The sequence below is a fragment of the Takifugu flavidus genome, chromosome 9 (assembly GCF_003711565.1).
Source record: "Takifugu flavidus isolate HTHZ2018 chromosome 9, ASM371156v2, whole genome shotgun sequence".
Lineage (NCBI taxonomy): Eukaryota > Metazoa > Chordata > Actinopteri > Tetraodontiformes > Tetraodontidae > Takifugu > Takifugu flavidus.
In genome coordinates, this window is record NC_079528.1 from 1,691,182 (window position 1) to 1,711,540 (window position 20,359).

Consider the following 20,359-nt stretch of genomic DNA (forward strand, 5'->3'; position numbering starts at 1 on the left):
GTTGGGGCGGTTTAGAGGCCCTGATGCGGACAGTGACCGCTTACTGAAGCCGGCGTGCTTGTATTCAGAGGCGGCGGAGGCTGAGTGGAAACCGTCCAGGCCGTAATCGACCGTCCTGGAACGCGACCGTGCTGAAAAGCTCATAGAAACACGCATCCCACTCACATATCACCTCTTTATTGCTCGAACAGCCACAGCACATCCCAGATCCACATGGGTCAGTGTGGAGATGCTATCAGACCTGAGAAACCTGATGCCATAAAGGCGAACGTGCAAACGCTCCTCTGGCGAGGGCTGACAGCGCAGCGTGTGTGGAATCTGAGGGGCAAGAGCTCGTTTGTTTCATTAAAAGGGTGATATTTAAAATAACAAGGGCTTGACTAACTGGAAGAAGCGCAACTGTAAATATCATCTCTTTCATTAGTCTCTCCTGCTTTGTCTCCTTTGTGCCCAGAGGGAAATTTAGTTTGTCCTTTAAACAGCTTATGAAAGCTGTGGTGGATTCTGTGCAGCATTAAGAAGAGAAATTAATTAGTTCTAATAACTCTTTGCAAAAGAATAAGTCCGTATTATTATTATTAGTGCTCTGACTCTTTTATTTCATGTTCACTATTTCTCATTTTTTAAATATTCTAATTAGTTTAGGTTGTGCGTTGGCGTCAACAAGGTTATGAAGTGCTTTGAACTGCAGGAAAATCAAAAGAAAATTCAAAATAAAGCAATAAATTAAGGAGAAATCCATACAAGTCCTCAAAAAAAAGTTCAAATATTCATTTCAAGTAAAAGTGATCTACCATCATCTGTGTGTTTTGGAACTTAAAGGAACTCCTGAGAATCAACTGAGGCTGAGCATCCATAAAACGATCTCCGGAATCCCTGGATCGGACTTGAGCGGCATGGGTCTTAGCTCAGCAAAATCTTCCCACAGGAACTCTCCACTGTCGGGAGATGATGGATCTATCAACTGTCAGTCGATTCAATAATGGAACTGATTGGAAATTACTACCATTGATCTAGTTTCAGGGTTGATCAGTTCATCAGTCTACCGAGATCATTTATCTCCATGGAACTGCACTACAAGACTGGAGTTAAACATCAATCTATATAAATAAAGCTTGATATAAAATGATATGAATGAATAGTGCGCCGGAATCTTATAGTCGTTAAAACCATTCACAGGCTAAAGAGACGAACTTTTACTGCGATATAAACACACGAAGAGGTGTGCACAACAGCTTGCAGACAACAGCAAGAAAAGAAAGAACATGCAGACAGACAGCTTCCCCCTCTTGCTAAGGACTCTTAAATCGGACACCCACAGTGAAAGTGAATTAAACATTGTTCTGGGAAATGGCAGACGTGCGCCAATTTACGGGAGATTTATAGGTTGGAAATCGAGTGGCACAGCGTATCAATTAGCCAAGGTTACACCCCTGCAATTCAATGCGAAGAAACAAAGGCTCCTCGGAAGGTAACGCGTGGGGTGGAGAGGTCTGAAACAAATGGCCTTCATATGCAGTGATATTATTCTATTAGCGCTGAATCACTTGGGCTTCGATCGAAAGTCGATTTTAATTTCTCCCCTTTAATCAACAAACCGTGGAAGATGAGATTTACCGACAGCTCTAACGCGCTCTGTTGTTGAGGCCGGCCGCCCGTCATCATTTCTACGGCGCGGCGAAGTCGGAGCGTCCTCCCAGCCTCCATCAGCAGGCAGAGAACACGCCTTTAAATCGTGTTAGGAGCTCAGAGAGGATAGAGTTCCACCCCACTTATGAACACTGTTGGGAAAACTGAAATATTTGAAAACTGGTTTTTAATTGTCACAGGTAAAAAATGTTGTCATGGTAACAGAAAGAGGGGTGAGTGGAGACAGTGGCCTTGGCCTCGGGGCACTCTGCCTCCTGTTTCCCCTTCTCAAAAACAACAGCGGCAAATAAAATAAGGTGGAATAAATAGCCCGAGGCGAGCCATCATATATAAAACATTTTTTGGGGTTGGAAACAGAGAGCGCCACATGTGCCTTTAATTCCGCTCCTGCATTATCTGCTTCCCAGACTCTTTGTGCCTGCAGCTTGGATGAAAAGCGTGGCAAACGTGCTTAGGCTTAGCCCTCAGTCACAGGACCAACGAGGGTTACTTTAAATGGCTTTGGCTTAAAAATTTTTGCTATCTTTTATTCGACAATAGAGAAATGAGAGAAGGATGGAGGGTACTTGGCAACCCATGCGGATGAGGGACCCAGAAAGAACCTGCATGGAGATGCAAATAAACCTCACTCAAATTGTACTTTATTTTAATTCCCGGCTCATCAGGACGCAGCAGCGATATTGATTTATGACTTGGCAATACTGCCCTTCAGTGGCAGCTAGCAAGAATCACTTTCTCCCTCACCAGCCGGACTCTGCAGTGGCAAAACGCCCCCTTCTAAGCTGACGCGGCCCCTCTTCTTCTTAGAGCCATAAGTTCCACACAGAGGACATTTTACAGTGATGAAATACCCATATTCTGATCTCCACAAGCCATTCTTCTCCATTAATTTCTCCAACAATACAGAGGGAACACCAAGATTAGTCAGCATAAGTCGTATTATGAAAGAGTGTGCATCTCTGTAGGTCAAGTGCGCTCAAATGTCAGGTTTTGTCCAGAAGAAATCAAGACAGATGTTTTGTGGCACTTGCCTGAAGACTGATCCAAGCGGGCGATCCATCACGTTGACGAGTTTCGACTCCCCTCAGCGGACTGGTTTCATCATTTCAAAAGCTCAAGGACAGAGTGATCCACAAGATTCTTTTGGTTCCTCTCCTGTGAGATCAAAGCGTCTGAATCTGAATGAGGGTTTGTGCTAGATGCTGCAAAGCCACTGCAGCACACCGGGCCTTGTTGAAGCAGCGGGCCACTGAGGTTTGGCACCAGACGGGTCAAACTGTCCCCAGTGTCCTGCTGGGCTGCAAATGTTAACATATTTAAAGGTGTTGCGCACAGAGCGGGACAAGCGTCTGCGTGACACCAGCTCTCTCTGGCTCTGTGACAGGGTCCAGATGTGATGACATTTGGTATCTGTGGGGTTATTTTGCATCTTTCCCAGCCTTTCATGATGAGGTGGAATCAACAAGTGCGTGTCCACGTTCAACAACAGGACTGGCCAGTGTTTATCCTCACTGGTGATTTCAAACCTCTTTTATTCCTACACAGGATCACCGCTCCATGTGCCACCCACCAAGTGACAAACACAGTGCACGTCTGAATAATAGCCTGCCCGTGGTTGCAGGAACATGGATTACAGCTGCTCTCTGTAAGCACCGAGAGGTCCGAGAAGGTGTTTCGCTGGGCACTGATGATGAAACTGCATCTTTTAGACCACCAGATGTCCTGACAAATCATTTCTTAGCTCGAAAACCTAAATTAGAAGGATGAAAGAGGGCAACTTAGACTATTTAACTCTTGTAGTCCTGTCATTTTGACCCCACATGATATTTGTTAGCTAAGTTTTTAGTTATTAAAAGGTCTGAAAGTACTGGTCTGATGCTACTAGCTGAAAGTCAGGGCAGCTGCACGCACCTTTATTTTTACTTCAGGGTGATTTTGCTGACTGTAGATTCGTAGGTGAGATCAAGATCATGACCAAAGACAGGGATGAGCAAGATATCATTCGTGGGTTAGTTAGTTGGAAAAAATTAATAGGACAATGTAAAATATTGAGAAGAGAACTGCTGAACATTCAGCAAAAGACACAAGGCAGTAGGCACAGGTGAGACTGGAAGGAGACAGATGGGAGACAAATGAAGGAAAATAACCACAAAAGGAACAGGAAAAAATGGCAAAAATGCCTCATTCAAAAAATTCCCCCACTGAAGGGGGCTAATCTAAAAATTACAGAGAAAAAGCTGCGATGGATGTATTGTGTAACACAATACTTTGAAAGCAACATGGATTACTGAAATATGACAAACAAGCTTTTATTATTTCTCCCCGCAGTTTTATAAACAGAAGTATTTTAGGTACCCTGACAACCAAATCAAAGTGAGACAGCATCCAGAGTGAGTTGCATGCTGCTGCTGGACCTCAGAGAAGGAAATAGGATAAAAAGGGATGAAAAGATCTTTTTAAGATAGTAGCTTTTTGACATTATTCAAAAGCAGAATGAAAGAGTGGCAATATGAAAGCCACATTTTCCTACATTAGACTATTTTAACGTCTTATTTTCGACAAACTGAAGCCATCTGGTTGTTTGGTTTGTTTCTTGTTTCTTTTTCTTTAAAGCCCGCAGAATCAGAGACCTTTCAGGTCTTAATCACTGTTCAAACGTGTAAATTCGGACATAGATTTCCTACGAGAAAATCAATTATAGTCTGACACACAATAGCCCATTAATCACCTGATTTCAGGATTACAGCAGCAACACTGCCAAAGTCATCCAGATGTATCTTGTTCAATACTTTTCCATAATAATCTACATGTAATGCATTTCTTTTTTAAATAAAATGTCTTTTAGCCATTTGTAAATAGAAGGAAAAGGTGAGTTGAATGTTCTTGCTACTGTATTTTCATTGTGCCACCTAATTCTTAGTTTGTGGTTTTGATCATTTCCTCAACAGTTGAATGTGGTCTAAGACAAAGGTGACAATGAACTCTTTTCCCAAAAAGCAGAGTGGGACACAAACCACACAGTGACTAACCCTCACTGAAGTAGGCTGATTTAGGAAATAGCAGATAGGAAGCAAAACACAAGAGTTGTGTGACCTTTGGAACAAAATACCCTGTCATCACTTGTGATTTTATCTATTTCTCATCATCTGGAGAGCTGGACCTCAGAAAAGCATATTTAAGACCATTAATACATCTATAAAATAGGGTAAACTTATGGATGGAGGTGAGCACACATGAGAGAGAAGTCCAACTTAAGAAAAAGGAAATAGCAATTATTAGAATGAGTCCTGTTTTTCATCTTCTTAGCCACTGTTCTCTTCTGGGGACACATGGTTGAAGGCCACCCCTGGATGGGTCACCAGCTCATTGAAGGGCACTATGTGAGCATTGGTGGGTTTGGTACCTTGCTAAAGGGTACCACGGCAGTGCTCTGAAGGTGTCCTGGCACTTCCCCTTACCACCAGAACAACTTCCATGTTTTTGTTCGCACTGGGAATTGAACCTATAACCAGTTGTTCTCAGTAACTCAAAGGTACATAAGAATGCATGTATTTTCATATTAATAATAAAACCCAAAATGCAATCTTCTTTTTGTCATTTTAATTTTAGATGGATATCGACATTGGTCTAGTTTGGTCTACGCATGAATCTTTTCAGCAGCACGAAATTACTGTGAACGCCATCTGAAGAATGGCCAGAAGGTGGCGTGGTGTTGGCTTTACAGATCATAGAGGGTGTCCAGTCTTGTTCCAGGATTGTAGGCTACCAGACAGCATAATGAAGCAAGCTAGCATTGCTGTGCACTCAGTCCTGTCATAATATTCTCCTTGCATGGACACTTACCCTGCTTTGTCAATGGACATGCTGGTGTAGTTACTCCAATCTACGAAATGGTGCACCAGCAGCCTGTGGGGGCTGTGCTACAGCAATCACAATTTATCTTCATGCTATTCCACTCAATACTTTGTGTTTCCACAGAGTGGATGTTATCACTGGGAGCTTCCTTAATGTAGGTCAACACAACACTACAGAGAGAACACATAGAAAATCTCTTTTTGATGGCAACATCCAGCCACACTCGGCATATTGTGCAAGACAGGAACTTACGCAGCCTAATGAATCCAGTTTTCAAAATATGTCCCGAACATCCAGCACCAACTAATATTGGCAAGGAAATATTATTTTTAAAAGAATTCATTTGGGGGGAAAGAATGGAACCATTAAATTGTAGAGATGACAAAATTATTCTGGAAGCTAAGGTGTATCAGCTGCAAAACCTCCAGTCACACTTTCTACTGTCCTTTTGTTTGTTGTTGTCTTTCTTAACCTGTCTTTAAGCTCAATGTGACACTTAGTGTAATGTCACTAGACCCTAACTTCACTACTATCCACACTGCTGCACACCTCGGAGTAGCAACATTGGGCCTAGGAAATGATACACATGACGTGTGTATGTGTAGAAGTAATTTAACCGAACCTTAATGTATGCCTTTACCCTTATTGTAATCATTTTATTATGTCATTTGAGTTGGCAGCCGTTTACACAAGTACTCTGGAAAAAATTCAACTTCACTATTTCCTCGGGCCGCCGTATTTTCAGATTCCCCGTTGAACCTGAAGGGGTCGCTGCACTCCTGCCCCTGGTCCTCCCGGTCCCACCTCCAAACCTGGCCAACCTCCGGTGCGGCTGGCCTGGGTTCCGAACCCTGGGCGACCAATCACAGAGGACGTGGGCGTGTCCGTGTCTCACGACCGACACTGGAGAAAGTCCTCCGCGACCTGCAGCCGCAGCACTAATGAGTTTCTACGTCAATGAGTAGCGGCGACCCGCGCGAGACAATCGGAACGATTATGCCGAAGTAAATAGTTCCTGGCTCCGATGATGGCACGCGATGGTTCACCCGTGGAGGACTTCCCGGAAAAAGTGATGACCGGAGCGGCTCCCTGCACGTGCCCGAAGAGGTGCAGGAGCCGCAGCGGCAGCGTCGCCTTCCTGGGATTATTCCTGCTGTCACTGTGTCTGCACGCTGTCACCATCGTCTTCTATATGGATCTACGCTCCGAAGTAAGACGAGAAATGATCCACCAGACGCGGGACTCCATATTGACACTTGCTGGGAGTGACCCGGCTGACCCGTCCGTGTTTGCACCCGGACCCCCGCGACTGGACCCCGGCAGCGGCAGCAGCCGCAGCGGAGGAGACGCTCATGAGGTAAAAAAGATGCAAGAGAAGTTCGTCATAAACTTCATGTCGTGAACTTTTTGTGGCACCCTTTATTCTGTTCTCATTCTAACGGGTCGGGGCACGCCCCTTTCAGCCCTCTGGCAGGGATTTGTAACGTTATAAAGCTGAAGTATGTCACCTGCTCATGTCTTTCCCCCAGATACAGCTTCAAACATGGATAAAGTGTCCGAGTTTTTACCACATGAAGAGCTTTTTAATTCGTGGATGCATGAACCAATTCATCTTGCTTCCAGAGGTTGATGGTCCACATTAGGCTGTCTGCCCAGCTGGATTCAGGGAGTGGGGCGAGTCTAAGTGCTGGAGCAGGTGGAGGGCAAATGCAGTAGATTAGCAGCAGGTGCAGGTCCTACAGGGCTGGTGTTCATTCATCAGGTCTTGGATGGGTGGTTGGTGTTTGGAGCTGAGCCAGCTTTGTCTGCAGGCCTCTTCCTCACCTGCAGCGGCCTGATTGGATGTTGATTGTGCTGTCTGTGGCTTTGGCAGCAGCTCGTGCCAGCGTCCCCCATCACATCACCTCCACACAGTCCATAATTTCATCAGTACAATGGGACTAAATGTAGGCCTGAACCCTGCACCGATTACTCAGTTAGCTCACGCGTCAACAGTTGTGCGAGCTTTTCACAGATTAAGCGACGCTGTCTGTGGGGCTTTTGCTGGACATTTGTTTCGGCAGAGCGATCAGACTGACAGTAATCGGGAAGAATTTGAGTTGCTCGCGTTTCGGTCGCTGCAATAAAGATTATCGAGATCAGTGTCCGGTATTGGTGTTTGATCTGCTGCTGTCTACTCATTTAATCTTTCACAAGGCTTATTTTAGTTTGGTTTCTCTGGTTAGAACTGAATGAGATGGGCCTCGAACTCGACCCAGATGGTGACGCTTCACGAAGTGGCCCAGCTGTAAATATTTAACTGTGCTGTGATGCTGTCCGTGCCAGATGTCTGCATTAAACAACTCTGATTACACATCCCACAGTTTACATAGTTGGAGAAACAGGAGCATGTGGCATTGGAACACAGCAGCCGCACTTGTTAGCTTTTCAAGTATTCGCTTTGAAGAGTCCTTTTTTTCAAATGCAGACCCAAAAATTGTTTGTTGGATCTTATCAAAGGCATCTCAGCAGCATCGCTGAAATGAGATGTCATCTGCGCAACACTTATAGTGGTGAAAGAAGATGAGCAAAAGCAACACATACTTAACCATAAGTTGGGCTTTGGGTTAGCTTGATGCTCCTTGGTGGTACCATCAGGCTAACTGAAATAGCCAACGCCACTACAAATTCCTTTGTCTGTGTTGGAGGTAAACTTCACGGCCATATTTAATGCAGGGGAAGGAGCTTTTGACCAACTCGACAGATGTGAAATCTAGTTAAATGTGACCAAACTGCCTGACTGGTGTCGTCCATGTGTCTGTTAACGCTGGCATTTACCCTCAGCAGAGAATAGTGTAATTAAGATGCCTTTTTATAGCGTACATATGCACTGTTATCCTACCCACCAATGCATTTGTGTACGAGAGGACGCCCAACATCTGCACACCATCTCCGTCCCTCTCTTCCAACTGATCTCGTTAACGTGATCCTAGCGTAGGACAGAAGAACAGAAGTCCGTTTGTTACACCCCAAAAAACACAACTATGCTTTTATTTACTTACTTTTTAAGATGCGGTTACAATTGTTGCTGCAATAGTGTTTGTGCATTTGAAAATGTGAGTGGATGGTGAGTGAATATTTGTTTCAAGCTTAAGTCTGCCCTTGAGCATGTGAGGATGAATTGATCATTTATTCCACAATATTCATTCTGCTCATGAACATGAGTGGTTAAAATTCCCCAGTGCGTTAGCATGGAGCTCTCAGACTGAGCTCTAATACAGGATTATCTTCTTCTCTATGTAAATAGTAGCATTTCTATTGCTATTTATGAAAATATAAAGAATTTTCACACAAAGAACTGCAGTTCTTAGTATAATTGGATGGTATTAGGCACGCTGAAAGTGTTAGATGTGTCATTAAGTGGCCTCTATGGGGGGAAGAGCAAGGCGCTACAAACAAGGTAATAGAACTGTCTTCTCTTTCCTTTCATTAATTAATTAAGTGGACTCTCAACATTTTAAAAACCAGAGGGTCGCAGATCCCTGCCTAGCAGTTCATTTATTCACATGTTGTGATTTACAGCCTAAAAACCCTTGTACAGGAAGCAGCTGCTCTTCTCTTCCTTTAATGGAGGATGTTGACCTTAAAAAGACATATTGTGGTTTATACCCGTAATATAGTATTGTGTGTATGCTGTGTGTGTGCATTTCGGCAGTAGTAACACAAGCCATGGTGGGCTTTGGGTTTTGGAAGCTCAAAGGTCAAAGTTCCTCCATCGTCATTATTTCCTGTAAAATTCATTGAAATCCATTCGTACCCCTTTGAGCTATTTTTCTAGCAGACGTGCACTGGCTGTCAAATAACTTCCTTGGCAGGGCTAATTAGTCCAGCTGTGTAAAAATGCAACGTTCATTTTTCACTTTTATGTATTTTACGCTTGTTGCAGTTGGTTTGACGGCGTTTATTTCCCCCCGTTCCCCTCATTAATGCTCAGTAGTGCGTTATTTGTGTATTAGCTCCACCAGCACCAGTGAATTCTCCTGAGGAGATGTGCTCCATTTTTCAAACACATTACTTTCATTTGTTTTTATCCCAGCTGTCTGGCAGTGTTTTATCAGTCTCCGACACTTATTGCTTGCAGCAGTAAAGTCGTTGATTTACTGGTGTGTGTGAGATTTCACGCTCTTCTTCATACATGTGCTAAAAGTGTGCTCATCCATGTAACAGGGTTGGCTGTACACCCGGACCTACACGCCACTCAGGGTCTCACACTTTGTCCAAATGCTTCTAGTTGTTTCCTAATGAGAGGAGATGATCTGGTCATTTATGATCCAAGCCTGGGAAGCGAACAAACAACTTTTCATACCGCAGTCGGTATGCCCTTGAGCAAGGCAATAATTCGCCAGCTGCCCAGCAGATCTGGCTCCCAACAGTAAAACGCAGCTCCCAGGTGTATCCAGCTGGAGAGGCTGAAGCCTGAGTGGGACGCAGGGCACTGCCAAGTAGGAGCAAGTGTCACTTGCAGTGGAGCCGACCATCATTGAGACGTTATTTAACCAAGTATTTAACATTTTACTCTTGCCTAACACTTTTCATAGAACTATTCTGTGAAATAATTTCTCCTCCTCTGATGTGGGCCTTCAAAGTGTTGGAGGGAACAGATGCTGAAACATCTGGAGTCTAGTTAACTGCTATTTAAAAAGTCAGTTTGATGGGACACAAAGTCTTTAGCAGCAAAGGAGCTGTGGGGGCTCCAGGGTGGGCTGTCACCAGTTCAGTGCATGCAGAAGTAAGTAAAAATAGTAGTGTCATGCATGCACAGCCGCCATAACGGCAGTCACTCAGTACAGGCAGGGGCCATAAAAGCAGGCTGATAATGGGGTTTCAGCAAGGCTGCAAACGCTCCCAGATAAAACTCCCGATTGTCCTGACAGACATGGGATACACAAACCCGGAACATCACACACAGATTCCAAAGGAATAAATTATCAAGGCCTGCACTGTGCTTTACTGTCTCTTTCAGGCGGGGGCCGTGCTACTTTCTTAGTAATATGTGAAGGGAACATTTTTCCATCCAGACACACACACACACACGCACACCGTAATCTTGGTGTCAGCCAGAGTGTAACTAATTGCCTCTGTCGATTAGAGATAAGGCAGAATAGGAAGTCCCTGATATTTTCCGAAATACAAGCTATCAAAAAACATTTTTATTCTCATTTGTGAAATTGTTAGCATTCTCTACCATAAGGGAGTACAAATACCAGCAGTGTGAGAAGGGCAGGAGGAAAGCTGGTGATCACAAAATTACACATCCCTGGGGTGAATGAGTGAGCAACGGGGAATCGCATCATCGTGGCACACACACACACACATACACACACATTCACTGCCCCCCCAATTGCTTTGAAGATTTGAAAGCCCTCTAATTAATAGCATTTTTCCGTTGTACGGAATAAGAATGGTTTACTCAATAGTTGGCACTTGGCATACATACCAACACATTGTCATCCTGATTTACTGTAAGTCAGCATGCTGTGAAAGGGAACGGAGGCTGTAAATGTCGTAAATTAAAAGAAGCAAATTAGGGGGCACAAATACTGCAAAGAGTCATTTATAATAGGATCTTTCTTTTTATTTCTTCAGTCACTGTGTTCATCCATGCTGCACCAACACAGCCGGAACAGTTTGGTAGTAGCCGCCTTTCTTTTTCTAAACTAGCATAATCTCGAAGCAGAAATTGGCTGGTAATTCAAATCGGACTGTCAGAACAGATGAAAGTGTAATACCATGTGCCCAAACATAAATCCTTTGAGAGGTAGAAAGCCTCCTATATGCCAACAGCTGGAGAGAAGATGTGGTGACACCTGCGCACCAAATGAACAGCAAACGTTGCTGCTCGCGGGAACATCTGGAATTGTGCGCGTTGATAAACCAATCCAACACATAATCCTCCATCAGCCTGGAATTCCTGCACTTATAGGTCAGACATAGCTGGCAGCTGGTCAGGGGACATCCATTTGAAGCTAGTTTGAGCGCACTCAACACATCCAGTAGCAACTGTTTGACATGATACAACTCATCTTTCTTTAAAGGAGGAGTTCTCACATCTGCAAAGTATAGAAGACTCTCAAAACTGAAAACCTTTTTCCCTGTCTTCATATGGCCTTTCAGTGGCTGAGCATAAAAACCACACAAAGAAGCGCTGGGAGTCGACACTATTTTGTGGTCACGGGCTTAACAACTATGTTTGCTTGAGTGTTAGAGGTCGAAGCCTTAGGCTATGTCATTTGGTACTCGATTATAAAAGACCCCATGTGGGAAAAGGAGGTCAAAATGTCACCATGTTGGTCAGATTCATTCCTAGCAGTACAAATAAATTACATGTAATTACACATTTACCAAAATGACTCTGGATTCATGCTAAGGTAGTGCATGTGTTGTTTTTACGGAGATGTAAGTTAGCCAAACTCTAAGGAGACTTATTGTACACTAGTTTGCTGTTTGTACATCCTCAGCTGTATCAGCCTTACGCCCGTCACAGACTCCTCCTAAAGCACGCCGTCGTCTATTAATTTTTCCAAGGTTTTTGACATTCATCTTTAGGATTCTCAGAACAAACTACATCTCACTTCTGCAGGTGTGTGTCAAGTGTGCCTATTAGGCCAGTACTCCCAGTAGGGGTCATTGAAATGTAGGTCAATCAGCACCAGCATCCAGTTTGACCCCCCCGCTCGTGCACCCACGGCAACACCGACACTGGAGCGCTGAATCTGGGATGAACTTTGACTAAAATGCTTTTCCAATTCAGATCCCCTATGAAAGGAGTGGGAGCAGCTGCGGTATGAATAGGTTTTACTCTCTGGTTGAGCACAATTCATGTCTTCTTGCTTTTATAAAAGATTATTTTTAAGGCAGTCGTGCCCGGGCAGATGTCACAGACGCAAACAAAGGTGAGGGGTGACAGGATATCCCATAACCCTGACAAACAGACCCAGCCACAAATGAATAAACCCTCTGAAAGAATCTCCTTTTATTCCTCAAATGTTTTTTTTTTCCTTTTATTGGTATACTATATAAAGGATAAGTCGTTTATGAAGATGTGTGTCCCAGTTAAGATGTGCTAGCAGCCAGTGTTTTAGTTGTTCCCATGTTAGGAACCGAGAAGAGAACAAATACAGTTTTGTGTTTGTTGGGAAATATTTTTAACCCTGAACAGTGACATCACTGAAAGTTCCCTGTGTAGGGAAAAATGTCTCAGCCGTGGTATTGTTCTTTGGAATGTGGGAAGCTCAGGATCGCATCTCGGCTTTAGCGGAATGTTTCTGTTGACTACTCAGATATAGATCTGGTTGTGGGTCCTCTACAACGTTTATAGCAAATCTGCATGCAGCTATGAATAATTCTTTTGGTTTGTTGGTGGATCTGAAGGTAAGGTGAGGTTTTTTCTGCATGCCTTCACCAAACCTTGCTGATTTATTGCTATTTTGTTTTTTCCAGGACAAGTTACTTCACAGAAATAACGACTTCCACACCACAGAAGATACCAGGGGCATAACTCAGCGGGCAAAAAGGAGTGTTGGCAGACAGCCAGACACAGGCATGTCCTCTTTCACTGTTCTGCTTTTGTTATTGCAGCTTAAAACTTGTAGCTACATTGTTATAATGACTGCTAAGTTATAATGGGGCTCTTACGTGTTAGGTTGCGGGGATCTCTATGGAACGTTGGTGCCCTGTGCATCATTACTCATTTGACCCCTCCTGTTGTGGCTGTTTAATACTTGCATGCAGGTGTGGATCCACATGTTTTCTTTGCGATGAACGGTTTGAGTCTTCACTCTTCCAAGTTCCTGGAAACAGAGTTGAAAACCACATGGTTTTGTAGGACTTGACATAGAAGAACAACATTTACTTTGATTGAAAACATGGTGCATCAAACGTATTTGTTGTTGAAACCTTCCCCAGATTCACGGCCAGAGAGGAAAAGACCCAAATGTTGTAGCTCCGGTAGCCAAACGTGCTACTGGGTTGGTCGTTTCCTATCAAACAAGGGTCTTAAGAACAATGTATGTGGTGCCAGTGTCGCTAAAGCTGTTTATAGTTTTATTTTTTAAAATTAAAATCTCTTGTGATAATTATATATTGTAGACTTGCTGTTGTTTTTTTTTGTTTTTAAAAAAAACTGCTTTATACTTAGCAAAATAGCTCAGTGCATAATGTTGCCGGGCTTGTGGGGAAAAATATTAAAGGGAATGGGACTGATTATTACTTGGACAACAAACAAGAACAGTGCAGAGTTTTGGAGGGTTTCACCAATGTGAAACAGACAATGTGAAACCGTGTGCTGATTCCCAGCATCTCACAGAAATATCTTTTGCATCAGTCATACAAGCAGATACGGACTCGGGAAATTACACCATGTTATCGATGACTTCTGACCCTCCCGAAAATTAGATTTTAAAAACATCTTTTGCGAGAACATTCAGTTATTTGACAAACTGTTCCAAAGGAAGTAGCCATATGAGGCCTGGCTGTTTTTCATTAATATCCCCAGAATTGATTTATTATAATCAATAACTGGGCAGACGACCATCTGGCTGATCCGTCTGTGTTTGCTTTTGTAGTTTTTGTTTAGAATGTAAGCTATGCTAATAAAAAAAGCAAAGCCTTTGAAGCTTCATGTCTGAGAGCAACAAGTGCAGCATGATCACAAAGCATTCCAATGTCTGTGGCGTGACACCGAATACTGGGGGGAGGGCGCTGGTGATTGTGTTTAAATTAGGAGAAAAAACTCACCTTTGAGACTTTCTACATAAATCAGGAAAGCCTCTAAACACTAATCATTGCCAGGTCTCTGCTTCACTCACAGACAAAGCCTTTTGTAATCTCACTCTTAGGTGTGTGTGTGTGTGTGTGTGTGTGTGTGTGTGTGTGTGTGTGTGTGTGTGTGTGTGTGCGTGTGTGTGCGTGTGTGTGCGTGTGTGTGCGTGTGTGTGCGTGTGTGTGTGTGTGTGTGTGTGTGTGTGTGTGTGTGTTCGTTCTGGGCACTGCTAAGGGGCACCAGATTCCAGATAGGACCGCTCGTTAAGAGAAATCTATGCGGACGCATCCAGTCATTTAGCTGGAGGAGAAATATTGGCCATATGTTCAAGGGGGACTCAAACTGTGAGGTTTTAAGGTTAAATGGCCTTTGTAGTTGTAACGGCATGGTAAACACAAGAGCAGCGAGACGGCTTTGAGAAAGGAATCATCAGCTGCAGGCACGTACACACACACATTTACATGGTTGTAAAGGGGACACATGCACACATGCAGGCACACACACATGTAGACACACTTTCATCTACATTCTCCATCTGGGCTTAATTCAAAGAAAGGGATTTTGGCAGGATAAAGTATCTCTCTAATGATCTTCTCCAGTTCCACTGCTTGTGAGTGCTTAAGGCACTTGTTCATGCAGAGGAGGTGAAACCACACGTACAAATTAGTACACTAAAAGACACCACAGACTGACATACCTGCACTCTGAGTGTTGTCAGAGCTGCGTGTCCAAAGCTGCTCGTGTGGCCTGTCCGGGATGCCTAGAAGGAGCAGAGCTGGAGACTTGGTCCCATCTGGTCATTGTGCGAGAGAATTTCAGGCCTAATCACACTGTTTTGTGTTTTCTTACAGAATCGAATGGAAGGGAAAAAAGGAAAGAGAGGAAAAAAGGTAACTGATAGTTCAGCCTTTAAAATGTGAAAAATCCTTAATTGGCTGAATGTGATCTGTCAATATTCAAATGCTTCACAGATCAAAACGATTTGACTTTTTCCTAAATTTATATTTTTAGGGAAAAAGAGATCTATACCGGGCCCCCCTGGTCCCCCTGGTCCTCCTGGGCCTCAAGGGCCACCGGGCATCCCTGGAATACCCGGCATTCCTGGGAGCAATGTTGTGGGGCCTGCAGGACCCCCAGGACCCCCTGGGCCACAAGGCCCTCCAGGCACACAAGGCCCAGCAGGTACAAACCTTAAAGTGGAAGTGACACGAATAAAACTCCACATTAGCCAAGACGGGTCGGCTGTATGGAAAACACTCAGGAGATGGGAGATTGGTTCTTAGATTTCAGCGGTTTCCTGCATGTGAACTAGTTCCCACACTAGACCGGGGTCCAAGTTACCTAATTGATGAGCTCAGTGCCTTCACAGTTGGTGCTGTAATGCAAAATGTCAAACACACCGTGGGATAGCGGCGATGTGTCTTTTAATGGTGGTTGTGTTTGTTTTGTGTGAATTGCCATCTCATCTTTGTCCCTGAGTAGTTTTGAAGTTCATTTCATCACGCCTGTCTCTCACTGTTCCAGGGGATCCAGATAAAACAAAAACAAGGGAATTCCAGGTAGAGTACGCGACCTTTTTGGTATTACATTTTATCTAATATGAAGTTCTTGGCAAGCCTTTCTTTCGTTGCGCTGCACATCAACAACAGTTACCTGATATCTTGTTGATGTTTTTCAGCCTGCGGTGGTTCATTTGCAAGGCCAGGAGACCACTATCCAAGTGAGAGAAGGTGGGTCTCCTGACACCCCTGTGGTAGCCACACTTAATCACTGACAATGAGACCAGAGTCTGCAACTTCTCTTCTACCCACATTCCTGCCAAACCACAGGCTTAAATCAGAATAAATCCCAAACCTGTAAACTTTAGTCATCAAAGAGATTCAACATTAAATACATAAAAGAAATCATCAATTTATGGTTTAGAGGGCTAAATGCTACTGCCAGTATTTACTATAAGATTACAGCAACTCAAATAGCCTTTATAGGATTAGTATACGGTAATAGGCTTATATTATAAGTCAGCAGTGTTAACTCAAGAGCTCAAGTCGTACACGTCTGATTCAAGTTATTCCGCACAGTTTTTCCTCGGAAACAGAAAGGCGGGGTATGCTTCCAGCCCTTTTCTGACTGGGTGCCTCGTGTTTGTTTGCTGTGGTGTGTTCAGATCTGTCTGAAGGCATTCTTAGGAACTGGAAGATGGTGTCCATCCACCACCGTGTCTTCAAAATGCACTCTCGCTCTGGAGAGCTGGAGGTGCTGCTGGATGGTGTCTACTTCATATATAGTCAGGTAGAAGTGAGTACGGTCCTTGGCGTAACTCTCCTCATTTACAGTTCAGAAAGACCTGGAACATTACGCAGTGAAGCATGAGTGCTTTTCTTATGCATGATGATGTTTGTCAATTAGGATTAATATCTAGAATATTTCTCAGGCCTTCATGGGGTTTCCCTCTCCCCCACCAGGTGTACTACCTCAACTTCACTGACATTGCAAGCTATGAGGTGATGGTGGACTCCAACCCGTTCCTCCGCTGCACCTGCAGCCTCGAGACAGGCCAGCGCAAGTTTAACACATGCTACACGGCTGGAGTGAGCCTGCTGCGTGCCGGCCAGAGGATTTCCATACGCATAGTGTACGAGGACACACTCATCAGCATGACCAACCACACAACCTTCCTGGGAAGCGTCAGGCTCGGAGAGGCTCCATCTGCTGGACAGAACTGATACCTACACAGCCCGTCAGCCTTTCGCTGAAAAGAACAAGTAGCATGGAACTTGTTTTCTGTCCCCTGTTTGGAGAGAAGTTTAAGCCATCCAAGTTGTTAAAGTCAAAAGAGCCCCCAAGTGACTGTTTTGGATTCACAGCCCCATGTGTCGTTCCTTAATGATTATTGACTGATGATCCACATGTTCTCCAACAAAAGCTTCTATTTATAGTCACCATTTTGTTTTAACACAGACCGCATCAGTCTCAAAAGAAGGAAGGACACTGTGCTGATGTAGTTATGAATTACATATCTCTAAGTGCTGTTGATTGATCATCTTATCTCTAAAACCATCTGCTACTAAAATGATGTATTTGCTGTCTTGTTCATGTAACATTAACAGGGAGCTCTTAAGCTCCCCCGTCCATTTAAAATAACATTAGTGTTCAAAGCTAGCAAAATATTCAAAGGTGAGGAAAAATCCATTAAAACTGGAGTTATAAGACATTTGCAGACCCACAGCACTATATATTTTAAGCACATTTGCACTACAGCATCTCTGCAGAATATCAGTGATACGTTTTGTTACTGTGCTATTGTTTGGTTGGCATGTGAATGAATCCATGTGGAAAAATGAGTTGTTTATACGTCAATGTATATATTGTATATAAAAGGGATATACTTTTGTAAATGGAGTTGATTGATGGATTAAAATGTTTCATTTTCTGTCTAAACACATTCGTCTGTCTTTTGTCTGCCCAAAGCAGGTGGTAGTGATTTAAAAACGTTAAAAACCTCTTTCAGACAGGTCTCCGCTGGCACCAGTACAGAGGAGAAGAAATTATGAGCGAGGCATTTTAATAAGTCTTTTTACTTTGACTGCATGTTCCGTGTTGTGCTGCAGCCCTGCCTGCCATCTTAAACAGAAGGGAGACAGTTCCTCATTTCAAATCGAAGTCTGAAACCACAAGTTAACTGATGTGTGGCCTCACCCGGTTGAGTAACTGGAAGACGCCCAGCCGTTCTCACCGCTCACAGAATGCTTTACAATGTTTTATTATCCGTAACGGTGTTTTTGTTTTGTCTTAGCCTCCTCCTGGTGTATAGAGTCACTGTTTTGGAGAATGACATTCACAACCTCCGCCGGGACATAAATCCACCGTTGAATCTGCAACGAACTGAGCAAGTCGGTGGGAAAATGGCCAAGATGTCTAAACCAAGAGAGGTATGTCACTGATGATTAAAGTCTCGTCTTGGACTTGTATGACTGATTTAGGTTAAACCCATAAACCCTTTATTGTCCAGCTAACACTGTAGAATACCATTTATTATATAAATATCTGTTTTCTCTTCAAGATGAAGTCGTGTGCTGCTCAAAATGCTCATAGTCCTCTGAAGATGTTTTTTAAAAGACTGAAAAGGGACCAGGGCAGCTCCCGAGGTGGGTCAGCACAGAGGTTTAAGAATGCGTGTGCTAATATCTAATTGAATCATTACCTGGATCTTAACTTGAAAAAAATTGCATATTTTTTCCCTCCATCTCACCAGCTGTAGCTTCTTTCCTGCAGTTAACAGCAAGCAGCATCAAGCAGCTGGAAACAAAAGGTAAAGCTAAAACTGATGTCTTTGGCTCTGCTGCTGCTTCATTTGCCATTATTTTGAAAAAGTGTGCCTTGACTTCCCCCATAGGAAATATCGCAGTGATCCCTTGGACTGTTTCTGTGCAGCACGGAAAAGCAATTACACAAAAAGAAAACAGAATTGTTGTCCAAGAAGATGGTTATTACTTGGTGTTTGGACAAGTATTGTGTCACTGTAATTCAAGCCTTCATCACTTTGATAATACATCTGATTTGTTCCAGCGATGCAGCTAATATCTGTAATTAACAGGTTTTGTTTAAGAGCCCGAGCATAGTCATGGGTCACATCATTCAGAGCTGGGGCCATGCGGGAGCAGCAGCGACGTCAACCGAGCTTTTGCGCTGCTTGCAAGAGATGCCGGGTGAGACGCCTACCAATACGTGTTACACTGCAGGTCAGTGAAGTACACAGCTTTCTTTTATATTTTTAAATGCTCTTTTTGCTGCCGAGATTAGAAGTTTGATACTGTTGCCCCCGCAGTCAAATATGCCAGTTTCGATCCGTCTAATGTTCCTGTTTGTTTTAATTTGTACAATAAAACACACGCTGAGGCCGTACAGGTGCCTGGTGCCAGACTGTTTCTTCAGAAGTGACTTCCAGGAACCTTCTCACAGCCCCGAGGACTCCAGATTGCCTCTGGCCAAGAAATACAGACACAAAACTCTTAAACCGCAACACGTCTTTTTTACAATTTGGCTTTTGTACAGATTAAACAAATGAGATTGAAATTGACAGAACCCGACAAGCTGTTTCCACTTTTTTGGTGTGTGCAGAGCAAAGCTGTTCACAGCAGCTGCACACATTTCTCCAATTTTTCACTTCAGCAACTTCTCTGCTTTCATGTGAACACGTGAATCAAAAAGTGCTGAAGCTGCTTCTTGTGCTCTTACAGGAGATGTGTCAGTTTTTCTATCCTTTTTCACTCATCTTGCACCAAATCTGAAGTCGTTCCTTTAATGTCTCCCAGGCGTAGTGCAGCTGCATCAGGGTGATGAACTGGAGCTGGTGATACCTTTCAGGCCCCAGGCCCTCATCTCCATGGATGCAGACTCAACATTTTTCGGTGTCATACAGCTAAATTGAAACAAGGCACTCTGGGGATGACTCACTGCTGCAGGATGTAGGAAACCGATGGAGACGTGCGAGGGGCTGCTGATAAAAGAAGGAGTGACAGCAACAGGAAAAGAGCAGAGACCTGCTCATCGTCCCAGGAAAGTCTAAAATTAACTGTCGAAAGCAACACGTGCCTGAGGACAGCCACTGAAAACAACGGTGAGGCGGCGCACGTGTCGCACGAGTCGCCCACCTGCACGACGTCCGCACGTGCAACCGCCACCTTTCATCAGTCTATTTTTGCCTTTCTCTTTACACTGTACTGGGGGCTTCCCTCCACCTCTGCACTGTTTATTTGTTCCTATCATCTATTTTAGAGCGACTTCCGTTTGCCTGACACTGTCAGGGACATAGGTTTATATTTAAACCACTCACTAGGTGTTTGCACAAACACCTGAACTGTGTAAATATATGCTGTCCCCTGAAAAAATAAAGCGATTATGAATTATTCTTGGTGCAAACATATTTGTCCAGTTTATATTAAAAACGCACCTCTTATATACCTTGCTGCATCTTTCTTGGTTTTGCATCTGTTTTTTGCTCAAACGAAAGGCCGACTGAAATGAAAGGCCGTCTTACTAATGCAGGCCTTTATT

At 43.7% G+C, this 20,359-nt stretch overlaps 2 protein-coding genes across 3 annotated transcripts; both read left to right on the forward strand.

The window, feature by feature from the left end:
- The first annotated feature begins 6,351 nt into the window (after window positions 1-6,351).
- On the forward strand, window positions 6,352-17,743 carry eda (ectodysplasin A). 2 transcript variants are annotated; one of them, XM_057043291.1, is made up of 8 exons: window positions 6,352-6,862; window positions 12,985-13,084; window positions 15,157-15,195; window positions 15,317-15,487; window positions 15,830-15,864; window positions 15,984-16,035; window positions 16,470-16,594; window positions 16,768-17,743. In XM_057043291.1, exons 1-8 carry the CDS (start codon window positions 6,530-6,532, stop codon window positions 17,026-17,028), a joined length of 1,116 nt encoding a protein of 371 aa, XP_056899271.1. In that variant the 5' UTR covers window positions 6,352-6,529; the 3' UTR covers window positions 17,029-17,743. The 2 variants fall into 2 exon arrangements, with proteins under 2 accessions (XP_056899271.1, XP_056899270.1); XM_057043290.1 differs by having other exon boundaries at window positions 6,355-6,862; window positions 16,470-16,600.
- Window positions 17,744-17,967: 224 nt separating this feature from the next.
- LOC130531331 (tumor necrosis factor ligand superfamily member 13B-like) lies at window positions 17,968-20,266 on the forward strand. The gene is made up of 6 exons (XM_057043292.1): window positions 17,968-18,234; window positions 18,366-18,450; window positions 18,558-18,614; window positions 18,699-18,811; window positions 18,900-19,044; window positions 19,618-20,266. The coding sequence occupies exons 1-6, from the start codon at window positions 18,049-18,051 to the stop codon at window positions 19,731-19,733; spliced, it is 702 nt and encodes a 233-aa protein (XP_056899272.1). The 5' UTR covers window positions 17,968-18,048; the 3' UTR covers window positions 19,734-20,266.
- Window positions 20,267-20,359: the final 93 nt, after the last annotated feature.